We start from the raw sequence: 15,148 nt of genomic DNA, 5'->3' as shown, positions 1-15,148 counted from the left end.
GCTATGGGTAGAGTTCAACGTTTGCAGAGACATCTTGATGGATGGTATCAGAATTGTTTCCTGACAATAGTTAAATATTCTATTTACATATTAATATTAATCACTTTGAATATTTGGGCATCTTATAGATTCATTATTGTAGGAGTTATCATTCTTGGAAAACATATCTGGGGTTCCATTTTGATCAACAATTATCTCAAGTTAGGACAGATTAATTAATCCCAAAGAATTACAGCCATAGCACAGAGAGAAAATTAAACTACTCAATTCCTTCTCCTTATTAGCTGCTCCAACCGAATTTACAAATGTTTATACGGCATTGATTTCACAGTGCTATGTAAGAACAGCTGCTTTTTAAGCACCAGATTTTATAGCTTGAAAAGTCATGACCAGAGGCAATGTTTCCCATCCTGTGTCTGATTAACATAATCTTCCCAGGAGCAATAGGCTGCCAGCTCTTCCTTGTTGGCATAGAGGAATTCTGACACTAGGTAATCCCACCAAAACAAAAATGTGCTGTTGATACTGAATGTACAACAATTTTTTTCATTGAATCCTCCAATCTATCAACCACCTTTACTGCATCAAACCAATGAACATTCTGAATTCTTGAGAGTAACACATCTGTGGAGTCCAATTTATTATTTGGAATTAGTAAACAGCAGGCTGCGTTAATCTCCTGCTGGAAGGCAATTATAAATTTGTACAAAATTGCAACATTTGACATGTAACATTGCTGCTACTGTTTGTAGGAGTATGCAGCAAATGCACACTTGCATTTGGTGCATGTGGCAGGATTCCAGTTTAAAAGTACTTTTAACATTATTTCCAAGGAACTAGAGACAAAATCCTGTGTAGAGATGGCAGTTTGAGTCTGCCCCATGCGACAGTATTGCCAACTCAGACCACTGTGAAAACAACTCTCTGCTGCTCACATCAGCCATGGTTTGTTTAATATTGGAATGTAAGATACCACATAAGGCAGGGTGGTCCTTTCTGTAGAAAACCTACTATTTGCATTTTGTTATTGTTATTATTGCCACACTCTAACTGGAATAAAAACTGCAATGATTCAAGAAAGGTCAGGTAAGTTCTCAGATGTGTTGAACATCATGTCTGTAGTAGACATTTCCCAGAATTTTGCTCATACCTGAGAAAATAGCCCAATTATTAAAATTTTGTTTCTTACAACAGAACAAAAAAGTGAAATGACCTGTAGGGATTATACCTGCAATAGTGTCATCCTAGGTGCGAGTTCTGAATGACTGGCACTACATATTGACAATTAACAATATGGTAAGTAATAAGAAGGTAATATATAAAAATCTTTTGGCACAGTGGTGCAGTGGTTATGTTCTCAGGCAAGTCCTTCAGAGTTCTGAACTAATAATTGAAAACTGCTTTGATGGCTTTAAAGCCTTTTTAGATGCAGTAATATTAATTACGTAAAGAAGTACACACACACTCTAACTGTCAAATATACACACGTTTGCACACACACACTGATTCCTGCGTGCACGCACACTTACTCCCACACGCACCCATACGCTCAGTCCCACACACATGCTTCCTCTGGCTGACAAACTGATTTCAGTTTTTTTGATAATCAAGCCAAACCTTCAAACAATAAAATGATGAATTTTAAGCTATCATAGCAACTAGAATAAAATCTTGTGAATTAAGCTCAGCAATTACATCTACATTCAAGAAAGCTCAACTGGATTAGATATTGAGAGCTATTTTTACAAGCAGGAGAACCATTGTGATGAAAACATTGGCCCAACCTTCTACCCTGCACGCACTCTCAGCGCCTGTCATCATAACAAATGTTAAAGCACAGATTTCTGGATTGTATTCCAGATTAGGATGCCCATGAGATGACTCCTACATAAAAATAGTGTCCCATGTGATATGTTCTGAATCTGATTTCTGCTGTTGATTAAGTAGGCCACAATGTGATTTATTAATAAACAGTTGGCTCTCAAAAGAAGTCCACAAAATCACGTGTCCTAAAAGGGAATTTTACAAGCATCTGGATGGGATAAATTTTTGAGTCATGACTTTTTCTGCTGGTGGGCAAAATGGGTTTATTGCTGTGAAAGACAGCAAATGTCAATATTGTCACTGCATCCAGTCAAATTTCCTGCTAAAAGAATAAGTTTCCCATCCAGTGACAGATAACACTTCTGTTCCACATAGATAAATGTTTGTACATCCTGCACCAAACATTTTGTTTTCTGTAAACCGTGTTTTAATATAGACCAGTTGATATTACTATGTCCAATAGCTATTGAGAAACTGAAATAACTGCCTGGAGGCCAGTATCCCATCACCAAGTCGTACCCTTTATTTATTTGTGCACAGTGGACTGGAGCCAGTCAGCTCAGAGTCAGTCCCCTGAACTGAGGATAATCTAATCTCCTGGTTATATTGGTCAGCCAGTGTTTTCCTAATTGGCCCAGATTAACAACCCCAATCAAGGATCCATAGTCAACAAGGCCCACCTGGTTCCAATCACTGCATCCCTGCGCCCCCCCCCCCCCCCCCCCAAAACTCAGGGGATGTAGGCCTGGTCTTTCGCTTGTAGCCTTTCCTGTGACATTTTCACCCCAAGTCCAGATCCTCTGATCCAGACTCTGACACAGGCAGGACTGTAACCTGCCTCTTGTGCCTGGAGCGTGTCAGCAGAGTTTCCTCCTTCCAATGGTGACAGCATTGAGGCTGCATCCATCTCGGACTCTGAGCTTTCCTCGACACTAGACAGAGGAGGAAGAACCTATGGTTTCTGACAGGCCTTCTGGCTGTTCTGAGGGCCAGGTGTGTTCTGCTCCCGACCCGTTTGCGAGGGAACAGATTTCAGGTGTTCCGCATGTTTGGTCAGGACTGTATCACCTACCAAAACTTTGTACGTCACGGGACCTGACCTCGCGTCAACCTCGCCTCATACCATAGGGGGCCATTCCCATGGTTCCGGCACCAAACTTTGTCCCCTGAATTAAATGGTCTTTCTCGCTTAGAGGAGGCATATGGCTGGCATTGGCGTTCCTGCTTCCCTTTCACCCTCCGCCGACAGATCTGGGAACATCAGGTTCAGCCAGGCGTGGAGTCTTCTCCCCATCAGCAACTCTGCTGGGGCTATCCCTGTTGTTGCGTGTAGGGTGGTCCTATAATTGAACAGGAACCGGGACAGTTTGGTATCAATTGATGCTGTAGGCTGCTTCCTTAAGCCTGCCTTCAACATTTGGGCTGTCCTTCCTGCTAGACCATTGGACGATGGAAGGTATGGAGCTGCCCTTATATACCGAATGCCACTTGACTTTAGGAAATATTTGAATTCCCTGCTGGTAAATGATGTCCCATTGTCTGTGACCAATACTTCCAGGAGTTCGTGTATAGTGAACGATGCTCGCAGCTTCTCAATCACCATCGCTGAGTTTGCCAAACGAACTTAACACACATCCAACCACATTGAATGGGCGTCCACAATGACAAGGAACATTGAACCCATAAAATGACTGGCATAGTCGACATGCAACCAAGCCCAGGGTTTACCGGCCAATCCCATGAAGGAGGGGCACTACTGTTGGCAATTTTTGTCCTTGTTGGTTCTCTGGGCACTGCCCCACCAAGGCAGCTTTGTCAAGATCCAGCCCTGGCCACCAGACATAGTTTCTTGCTATCATCTTCATCTTGGAAACCCCTGGATGACCCTGGTGGAGTTCTGCCAGTATCTAGTGGCAATCTTTACTTGGGACCATCACCCTTGCTCCCCAAAGTAATATGCTGTCCTCTACAATGATCTGGTCTCGCCTGGTCTGGAAAGGTTGCAATGGCCCTTCTGTTTCCCTCATTACTACCTGATGTTTTAGTTTTGCTAGGACAGGATCTTTTTGTGCCCCCAGTCGGATATTGTCCGCAGTGACCAGAAGGGTGTCCAGGAAGTTCAAAACCAAAATGGACTCTTCCAGGAGAGGCGGTGGAGTATCTACCAGTGGGAGGTGGCTTAAGGCATCAACATCAGCCACTTGGCTTCCTGGATGCTATTCTAACTGGTACTGTACAGGCTGAGAATAAAGGCCCAATGCTGAATTCGACCAGAAGCTATGGGCGGCACCACCACCTTGTCTGCCTTCAGTAGCCCTAGCAGGGGTTTGTGATCTGTTATTATGACAAATTCTTGTCTGTAAGGGTACTGGTGGAATTCACACCAAAGATGACTACCAAACCTTCCTTCTCTATCTGGGCATATTTGCGTTCGGCATCAACCAAGGTCCGGCAAGCATACTCTATCCGGCATTCCTCTCTGTTGGGTCACCGGTAAGCCACCACTACCCCGATGGGAAACAGGGAGGCATTGCATGTCAGCATTACCTCTTACTTCGGATCATAATGGGCCAAAACCTTAGATGACAACAGTTGCTTTTTCACTTCCCTAAAGGCTACTTTTTGGGCTACATGACCATTTCCAAGGCTGATCTTTTTTCAGTAGCAGCTGTAAAGGTGCCAAGATGAAGGCCAGGTCACATATGAACTTTCTGTAATAATTCACTAACCCAAGGAAAGACCTAAGCTCTGGTACAGAAATGGGAGCTGGGGCACCTTTGATCACCCTCATTTTCTGTTCCAACAGGTGTAACCCAGTTTTGTCGACTGTGTAACCCAGGTAGGTCACTTGGGGTGCCTGGTACACACATTTCTCCTGTCTAAGGCATATGCCCGCCTAGGAGAAACGTCTCAGCACTATGCCCAAGTCTTCCGAGTTCTCTTTATTTGGTCTTCCCTGTTATTAATATGTCATACGGTAAATGGCAACATGGAGTAGTCCTTGTAAGATGTTCTCCATGGTCTGCTGGGAAAGGGCGCAGGCTGATGATACCCCAAATGGCAGTCTTGTATATTGGTATAAATCCTTATGGGTAAATTGTAGCCTACTTTTGGGACTCCTCATCCAATTGCAATTGCATGTAGGCATGGCTCATGTCCAGCTTCATAAAGTACAGAACCCCCCATCCACAACACCCCACCACCCCATGTCCAACCCCCACCACCAACTTTGCGTACAAGTCCTCTATGTGGGGGATTGGATATCTATCCAGCTGCGAGAAGCGGTTTACCATTTGTTTAAAATCCCCACAAAGGCTAACTGAGCCATCAGGGTTCACAATCAGTACAAGCTGTGCTACCCATTCTGCAAACTGCACTGGTTTGATGATTCCTTTGCTCTCCAGCCTCCTGATTTCCGCCTCTACTTTTACCCACAAGACAAATGGCACCAGGCGGGCCTTGCAAAATCTCGGAATTGCTTCCTGGTCAACAACTAAAGTGCCTTTAGCCCCCTTGATAGTCCCAAGCCCTTCCTGAAAAACTCCTGGGTATTTCACTAGGACTTCACCGAGGCAGCCATTTTCTAACCGAAAAATGTTGAGTCAATCCAGGTGAATCTTTCTCAACAATTCTGCCCCAATAGGCTTGGGCCTGAGCCTTTTACTACCATCAGTGGTAACTGCGCCAACTGCTTCTCATGGGTGACTGGAACAGAAGTCGTACCCTTTATTTACTTATGCACAGTACATTGGCTGTAGCCAGCCAGCTTGGAGTCAGTCCCCTAAACTGAGGAGAATCTAATATCCTGGTCATACTGGTCAGCCGGGGCTTTCCTGATTGGCCCAGGTTAACAACCCCAATCAAAGACCTCGTAGTCAACAAGGTCCATCTGGTTACAATCGTACAGAAACAAAACCCATTTCTTCACAGGGATACATCCACAGCACAAATGGTAGACCATCATCATCAGTATTGAAAATAAACCGTGTATATCAAACGACAACTCTATGAGGATGACTGCAGCAGGTGATGGAATGGCTTTGTATTGGTGCGATGGAGATCCTGTTCTGACAGTGGACATTACGGAGGTAAAGCAGAGGATATTTGTCATAGCTAACTAGCTGCCAAGAAAACTGCTGGCAGATGTCAAGAAAAATTGGTAGTCGTGTTAGAATCCAGCCCAATGATACTTAATGCAGTAACAAGTCCTTCCACAATGAGGGATTTACGGTTTTAATTTACAGAGTTTTAATTTGGTTTATTTGCTTACCTGTGGCTAGACTCTAATGACCTGTAATAAACAGTGATTTCTTGTTAAGTACAGAAGCTTGGTCCGTGCTCTCTATCAACCTAGGTCTGATGACATCAGGAATGGCAGGGTTTGATTTCCAGTGAGCTATCCCAGTGAGTTGTGACACTATAAAAAATCCCATTCTGTGTAATGTTCACATTGTCAAAAAGAAACTTGTTATAAAAAGAATGCTGCCACAATCCTACTGGACCATAGCGCTGCTCTCTCATTAGACAGAGACAACTGGTGGTGGTTTTAACCTGAGGTTCACCATGTCTCAGGCAAGGGGAGAGACTGAGTTGATAACCGCAGCAAGAACTTAACTCATTCTGCATCACAAAGCAGCCATCCAGCCAAAGCTAAGAAACGCCTTGTTGATATCAGCCCGTAAGTGATCTATTACCAGTGTTTAATTATAGACGTATTCTGAATTTAACTTGCTTTATCTGGCTGTGTTGTTTATTGTTTTAACTTTATTTATTAATTTCTAACTTATACTATGAATCACTGTAAGGTAATGTAGCATTGTTTTCTTTATTTCTCAGTTTTGTATTGAAGATTTGTACCGACATACTTTGTCCCTAAGATGGCGCTGTGAAAGGCGACATTTTAAACTTTTCACTGTACCCCTGTACTTGAGTTCATGCTACAACAAACTTAATTCTAATTCTAAATCAATAGCCTGTGATTCTCCACAATGAAAGTTTGGGCTAGAATTGTCGGAGAAATTATCAAGATCCAATGATGTACTGTTTTCAGAATTATTTAGCTTCAGGCAGCTTTATGATGGATTAAATTTTTTTCTTTATTCATTCAGGGTATGAGGGCATTGCTGGCTAGGTCAGCATTTATTGCCCATCCCCAATTGCCCAGATGGCAGTTATGAGTCAACCACATTTCTGTGGGTCTGGAGTCACATGTAGGCCAGGCCAGGTAAGGATGGCAGTTTCTTTCTTAAAGGACATTAGTGAACCAGGTGGGTTTTTCCAACAATCAGCAATGGATTCATGGTCAATATTGGACTCTTAATTCCAGATATTTATTGAATTCAAATTCAACCATCTGCTGCGGCAGGATTCAAACCCAAGTCCCCAGAACATTATCTGGGCCTCTGGATTAACAGTCCAATGACAATACCACTAGTTCATTGCCTCCCCATAACTTGAATAAATTTGAAACATGATACATGATGCAGTGTACCTGAACCAAACTTTGAGTCAGATAGTGAAATCAGTGGATTAATACACATGGAGTGACACATTCATTGATGACGTACTCTGATAGATAACTTTAATTACTCTTTATTGTTCAATCTTTGTTTTGTCCTTATGTTCTTCAATCTGGGTTGGATTCTAATTAGTTTTCTTGGAAGAAAAGTTGCTATTCATAATTACATTCATTTTTTGAAATGTACTGTGCAGATACACATTGTCAGAAGTTTATTCCATGATTCTGTAATCCAGAACTTAGGCCTGAAAGTGCAATCATGTCACGTTTTATTCAAGTACACTGCCAACTTCATTAGAAGATGCCCAAACTTGAAATGTAAAATGGGTGAAATCTCCTGATATTTGGACAAACAATCAGGAAACACAAAATAGACACCATTTGTTTTTTCTTGAAGTACGAAAATTTTTTTAAGTTTTGATTTTTTTTCAGCCACCCATTCACACACAAAGAAAGAATCTATGATCTTCAATTTTAACATAATTTGTATTTATGCCACACAATACATTACAATGCAATCAAAGAAACAAAAAAAATGTAGAAACAAAATCAGGATCAAATTCAGCAGACCTGGCAACATCTGTGGAGAGAAAGCAGAGTTAACATTTTGGGTCTAGTGACCCTTCTTTAGAATTGACTCTAGCTAGAAAATGGTTAGTATATATTCTAAAGATGGGGGGATGGTGAAGGAGTAAATGATAGGAGCCCAGAGAGAAAGAAAAACAATGGACAGACAAATGGGTAAAGGTCAGCCTTGGAGAATCAACAGCTGCTAATGGGACCATTAGTGGCTGCCAATGAGTTGGTTGTGATGGCTGGGAGAGTTGGGGTAAGGATATGGGAGAAGTTGCTCAGGCCCTAACATTGTTGAACTCAATTTTGAGTCCTGAAGGTTGCAGGATTCCCAAGCAGAAAATGAGATGTCGTTCAGCTTGCACAAATAAAGAATGTAGAATAGGTCTTAGGCAGTATTGAAAAAATAGCTCACAATCTGGCAGGAAACAAAACACAATTGGAGACAAATTGGAGACTCTTGGGGTGTTAGCCAGTCATGTGGGCACTGAATAATTTGGATGAAGGGCTTAATGGACGGCAATAAAAGATCAGGTAGACTTAGGAGTATTATGACAATAAGAGATCTTTAAACTCAATGATTTGCATCCAGATTATACAGATTCTGGCTGAGCTACAGAGGTATTGTCCAAGCATCATGTCTGAGCTCAAACACACCCAAAGAAAGCAACTGTGTTTCAAACATAATATTTCTAAAAAGTCAAATATTTTCAGAGATTTGCTCTTACCAATGCTTCACGCCCTTCTTCAAGGTTGAAGGTCAGGTCATGGTGGATGTCAGCTAGGAATTTGCTTGAATATTCAGGATAGAGTTCCAATACCTCACTCAGGCCTCGCAAACTAATGTACTGCAGGTCACAATAAGTTAATGCTTTAACATCAGCATTTGTTTTAATCACCTTGCCCTTGGTTGAAAGGTCTGCGCCGATCAGGTCCCCTTTACCTGGAAAGGAAAACAGTGCACAGTACCTGAAGGCATCAATTAAGCTCAAATACAAATCTTTTTGGTGGTATGAATTGGGGAAAATGATCATGCACAGGGTTGACTTGACTTACGTTGAGACCTAAAACAGGAGCGAAGGCAGAACTACTATGAAAAGGTTGTCTACAAATAGTTTAAGAATATAGGTTGGAAAAGGCTTGTGCTGTGTTTAAACAGTTGGGCTAAATAACTTGCTTCTGTGGTGTAAATTCTATGTATGTAAACAGTATCTATGAGGTCTTGTGTTGCAGTGCCAATGAACCAGAAGGATTGAGTCCAAGCCCCACTCCAGAACGTGATGGCCAAGGAAGATGTATTCATAATACAGTCAAACAAGTTGAGTATCATCCTGAAAATTCTTCCACATCAATGGCAGGCAGCACAGAGAGCAAGATTCCTGGTCTGTCATGTGTTGGAAAGAACATTGGAGCATCTACCATCACAATCCATAGCTCCAGGATGCATCGTGCAGCTGCTACAACAACTGGCTGTCTCACTGACCTATAACACACTACCACCAAAAATATCTATATTTGCAGACATTTCCACCAAATAATTGTTAAAGAAGTGAAACCAGGGTATGATGCTTCAAAGAATCCACCTCTCCATTTACCATTACAATTCAATCAAAACTCAAATTTAGTATTTATCACTTAGTCAAAACCACTGAGATTGGGCAGAATAATAGAACTGATGTTTTGAGTAACAACATGTGTCCTGGTTCTCTCCCCATGCGGTGAAATTCCAGTCTTTATCATGCTGTTAGAATGAGAGGTGACCCAACCCTTCTTCACTGTGAACTAAGTTCTTCTTTATTGAGCTTCCTTACATTTCACCAAAACTACTCGACATTATATAATGTATCTAGTAATGGTCAGTCACAAAATACTGCTGTTAAAGCCTGGTGTTGGAAACTCAGATGGAAGACCTCAAGCAGGAGGTTTGAAACTTCCTTAGAAAATGGAGCCTAATTTTGACAATTACTGTATATTTCTTCATAGGAGTTGGTTAGCTCAGTTGACTGGATAGCTGATGAGTGATGCCAACAGTGTAGATTCAATTCCTGCATTGGCTGCAGTTACCATGAAGGACTCTCCTTCTCAACCTTTCTCCTTGCTGAGGAATGGGGAGTCTCAGATTAAACCATCTCTAGACATCTGTCTCCAATAAGAGAGCAGCCCTATGGTCCAGGAGGACTGTGGTGACTTTATGTCTTTGTAAACGCAGAGTGGAAAAATGTATTTTTAGCTTACCCCCCAACCCTGCAGCCCACTAATAATACTTTAACTTTTCTCCCAGAGTCTCAAGCTAACTACTTTCAGACTAGGTAATCATGAAAACCTGACTGTCAGACAATTACCTCCAATTTTCTTACAATTTACTGTTTGAGCTTGCACAAACATATTTTCTACTCAGTATGGTTTGACTGTACATGATCACATTTTCATTTTATCTATATACGATCAATGAACTGACTGATGAGCAGGAGATGATTATTTAATTTAAAAAATGTATATCTTTGAATCAAGGATTTCTTCAGAAACACTTTCAATTGAGCATTAATCATTTGGTTAACACCAGCATCACTTCACAATGGGAGGCTGATTTTGAATCCAGGCTGGATGGGTTGAGAAGGTTCTCCACCTACGAGCTGTGAGTATCCTACATTAAATGAGTTTCAAATTTTTTTTTCACTACTTCCTAAAGGTTACAATTTAATGTCACCAGAACTGGTTGACAACTGCTTTTTCAACATTTGTTATTTCGACAGTTGAAGATTGTAAAAAATCCATCAAGTTCACCGAGAACTAGAATAAAATCAAAGGTCTAGATTTATGATTTTAAACTTTGCAAAATCATCATTTTTAGGAGCATATTTAAAGTTGTTAATTTATGTCAGTACTTTGCTTTTATCAATCCAATTGTTACTTTTACAGGTATGAATCATTAAAGTTTGTCTAAACTGGTCAATTTAATATTGCATTAGTTTTCTTCTGAAGGTGATGTATTTTGAGTTCCTCCAGGCTCTCTTTTCATTATAAATACCAAATAAGATTTTTCTTTTTGTGAATCAATTTGTTATTTCTCGAGTCTAGAGACTACAAACACCCAGGAGGTTATTGTGAAGAACTGGTCTGTTTCTAATAAACCTGACTGAACCAAATAGAAAATCCCAAGATCTACATGGGTTGCAAGGAAAATTACATCTCACTTCAGTCTTTTTTCTGAGCGCTGCAAAGTCATGCAGTGCTGACAGGATTTGCTGCCTGCCTAACGTAGCTTTTGAATCATTAAAGCCTTCTTCAGAACAACCTCCTCACTCACAGAAAGTACTGCAGAATCAGTTTATAATCAGCTGCTGCCTTGAACATTTTAGTAATAACAGGAAGGATGAAAGGAGAGTATAGTGATTGTAATGAGGTCAGCCAGGTGGACCTCAGAATATGAATTCCCTGATTGGGGCTGTTAATCTGGTCCAGTCAGGGAATCCTGGCTGACAGATATAAACAGGAGTGTCAGAGGTTCTGTTCACTCTGAGAGCTGGCCCTGAGGCAGCTAGATCAGTGTCAAGGACTCCCCACGTGTAAATAAAGAGTGACTCAGTGACGGAATACCGACCTCTGTGGAGTTATTTCAGAGACAATAAAGCAAATTGTTTAATATTTGAATATGAGTTAGAAGGGGTTTGCAAATAAAAAAACCTGACAACAGTTCCTGTTTCTGCAGTGCCTATTATATACAGAGCCTCAACAAAAGTACTCTCTCCTACTCATATTATATAAACCTGTAGCTTAGCAACAGCAGCAATATTGATGCTGGTTTTCAGCACAAAAACAAAACAAACTGATTGGTGTTTTGACAGAAACTTAACCTGTTCCAGGGGCAGTGTTGCTCAAATGAGGCTGCATCATTTTAAGGAGACTACATTTGGAACCTGATGTAAAGAAAAACCACGAAGATTGAAAAATCTATAAACCAGCTGTGGCTTGAAATTTACATCAGTTTCCTCAGTGCGCTCGCAAAATCTTTTTATATATAAATTCCTTCTAATCAAGCAAACTAGTGGACTTTGATTTTAACAGTCAAACAATAATTATTTGTCTCATCCTTTCTTCACACTCTACACTTGTCAGCTTGTTGTAGCATTGGCATCTTGGAATCAAAGGTTTGTGAGTTCAAGCCCCACATTGGGATTTGTGCAAATAATCTAAACTCTATTATTTGTGCAAATAATCTATTACTGAAGAAATGTTAGTTTGTTGGGAATTATTAGCCATTCAAGGGAATGCAGAAGATTCCACGAGACTATTTTGCAGATAAGTAAGGAATTCTTCAGAATTCTATGTTTCAATTGTTTGTTCATTTCATTTGCTATTTCTGGTGCTGTTTAGCTGCACATAGAATGAAGACTACACTTCCAAAAAATACAGTAATTAATTGGATGTGAAACAAGTTGTGCCATCCAAACTGAATTGTTTTGGCAGCTGGCACTGTAATTGAGCCATTTTTTTCTCTCAACCTTCACTAGTAAAGTGTCAAATTTAATGCATGGAGCTTTCTGCTCTTTGCAAGTCCAAATCCTTCCTGATTGCCAATAGCAAAACAGTAATGGAAATGCTGCATATAATGTAAATTTATAACATTGATTTTAAAATGAAACATAGAATTAAAGCATATAACATAGGTTCCAAGTTTGTTTAGTGTACAGCCAAGCCATATTAAATAGGCTAAACTATATGCTTGGATGAGACACCTTTGCCTTGGCCAATCAGGCTAGCAGCTAGCCATCAACAACAAACAGCAAACTTCCTATCGAAAACCGGTGGACACCAAGACACCACTTTTGTTCTTACTTGTTCATGAGATGTGGCTGTCACTGGTTGGACCTGTATTTATTGCTCATTCCTAAAGACCATTTCAGAGGACAGATAAACAAAAACATTGTTGCAGATCTGGAGTCAGATTAAAGCCAGAGCATGTAAGGATTGCCTAAAGGAAAGAATAGACTAGCATTTAACTCCAGGTTTTTATGCCATTCAGATTTCACCATGGTGGGATTCTAGCCTTCATTCCCAGAACATTGCCTTGGGATCTTATAGACTAGTCCAGTGTTGCCAGTGATAGTCCACTATGCTACTGCCTCCCCCTAAACTACTAGTCAAACCATCTAGCCCTCCTCAGCCACCTGAGGTGAAATAGGGACATTTGGTTTCTCAGGTTACTGAAGCACTAGAGGGAATAAAGAAAACAGTTAAGAAAAACTGGGGAATGAAGGTACTGGTGTTCTATTTTCAGGGATACAAGGCAAGTCAGACCAGTATGTATCATTTCTCAAGTTTTACAATTTTTACCTTCTGTAGCAGTGAATCCAACAGCAGGAAGGCAGTAACAGAAGCAAGAAAATCAAAGGAGCAGAAGAGGCATTGGTGTCATCTGTAACTCAGAATCATCAGAAGCGATAAAGGCAGTTGAAAAAGAGTGGGAGAAGTGGTAGAGGTAGCAGTAAGAGGCATTAGATACAGCAAAAGTCAGCTGTATCAATTATCTCACACTCTCCCCCAATGAGCTGTGAATCACTGTGATTGCTGTCCAATCACTGACTACACATTCTCTGCTGTCTCCCTTGCTGTACGGTCTGTCAGTTTGGAGCAGGGGAGGAATTCTATTGGGTGGAAGTTTGAGACATATAAAGATACCCATAACAATCAAAAATAAATCTTTCCTCTAAAATACTTAAGTGGGTACATGCTCTGTATCTGTGTGTCCTTGCAATTGCACTCTGCTAACCCCCAGTTATGATAGACTGTTTTCTTCCACTATTCCCTCAGTTCACAGAATCAATCTTTATCAGGTCCTGTTTGCTGCCACTTTGCTGAGAGATTTCATTCCATATTTCAAACTCAAACTGTTCTTGAAAGAAAACTAGGTCAAAAAGCAAATATTGAAAGTTACAGAATGAGAATGGGAAATTGATTAGTCTAGGCAGCTCATGGAGAAAAAGACTTAATAGGCCAAATGAGCTGTGTTTGCCCCACAATATCTTATAATTCAGTGCCGGGGTGCAAAATTCAAATCATTCATGACTAGGTCCAGTGCAGGAAAATTTGTGATTCAATAGCACTTCTGTTACCACTCATAGTTCCACCCTCAACATATGAAGACCCAGATTGAAAAAGCAGTCAGCATGGGACAATAAAAACTGAAATATGATGGACCATCCTTAAAATAATGAGTGAAGTTTAAATTCCTGAAGATTGTTTACAAGCATTGATGCAAGATGTTAAACATTGTATGCCTGCCCAAAATGAGATAAGTTGGCACAAATGCCAGGTTGGTTTAAGTAGCAGTTTGCTGAAGTTGCTTAAAGCTGACATACTGAGAATTGCAAAACTGATCTGTGTATGGAAGAACACCTGTACTTAAGAAGCCAAAATTAGATCAAAGAAACTTCTCATATTCTATAACAGTATACATGACTCACTGTGCTGATAGCTGAATAGGGCTCTAGAATTCCAATCTTAAACCCCTCTATTACTCTCTTCTCCTTTAAAACCTACATTTTTGGTCATCCGATGACCACATTGCAAAATGCATAAAATGGAATGTGAAAAGCCAAAAACTCAGTGCAAATGCTGCTAGCTCTTACCAAGAATGGCCAATACCATGTTGTCTTTGAGAACTTCCATTGAGCCTGAACACACAAAGTAGTTTGCCTGCAAGGCATCGCCCTGTCTGATGAGGTACTCTCCTGGGGCACAGAAAGATGTTTTGATGTGGAGAGACAGTGATCTCAGGCACCCACGACTGGCCGATATAAAGAGGGGTAACTGCAGAATTTCCTTGTTCAGGTGCATGGCAATATCGGCACGTAGCTCATCTGGGAAATCTCGTAAAAGCTGCAGAACGTGAAGTGAAAATTTGAATATCAATCTCAGCATGTGTTTTCATACAAAGGAGTTAAGATATAGTCCTTAGGGTTAAAGGGATCAAAGGGAATGGGGCAAAAGTGGGAACAGGGTACTAAGTGGTCAGCCATGATCATATCGAATGGTGGAACAGGCTTGAAGGGCTGAATAGCCTACTCCTGCTTCTACTTTCTATCTTTCTATGTACAGAACACAATGCACACTCTCAATAGTGTAAATTTAAGGTATAGTTTGAAGTTAAGAAGTCTTTTTTTTGGTGCATCAATCATTTCTATTAAAGAGATCAGATGTCAATGTAGTGTAGATCTGGAGGAACACAGCAGG

At 40.7% G+C, this 15,148-nt stretch overlaps 1 protein-coding gene across 1 annotated transcript in view; it reads right to left on the bottom strand.

The window, feature by feature from the left end:
• LOC109912401 (potassium voltage-gated channel subfamily H member 8-like) overlaps positions 1-15,148 on the bottom strand; it is a 79,959-nt gene that overhangs the window by 18,967 nt on the left and 45,844 nt on the right. The window contains exons 10-11 of the mRNA XM_048614415.1: positions 14,545-14,794; positions 8,644-8,858 (exon numbers count right to left, since the gene is read on the bottom strand). Coding sequence (XP_048470372.1) covers positions 8,644-8,858; positions 14,545-14,794 — 465 coding nt within the window. The remainder of the gene's footprint in view (positions 1-8,643; positions 8,859-14,544; positions 14,795-15,148) is intronic.

The sequence above is a fragment of the Rhincodon typus genome, chromosome 30 (genome assembly GCF_021869965.1).
Source record: "Rhincodon typus isolate 14 chromosome 30, sRhiTyp1.1, whole genome shotgun sequence".
NCBI lineage: Eukaryota > Metazoa > Chordata > Chondrichthyes > Orectolobiformes > Rhincodontidae > Rhincodon > Rhincodon typus.
Note: the sequence above shows the minus strand (reverse complement) of the source record. Positions and strands in the feature narration are given on the sequence as shown.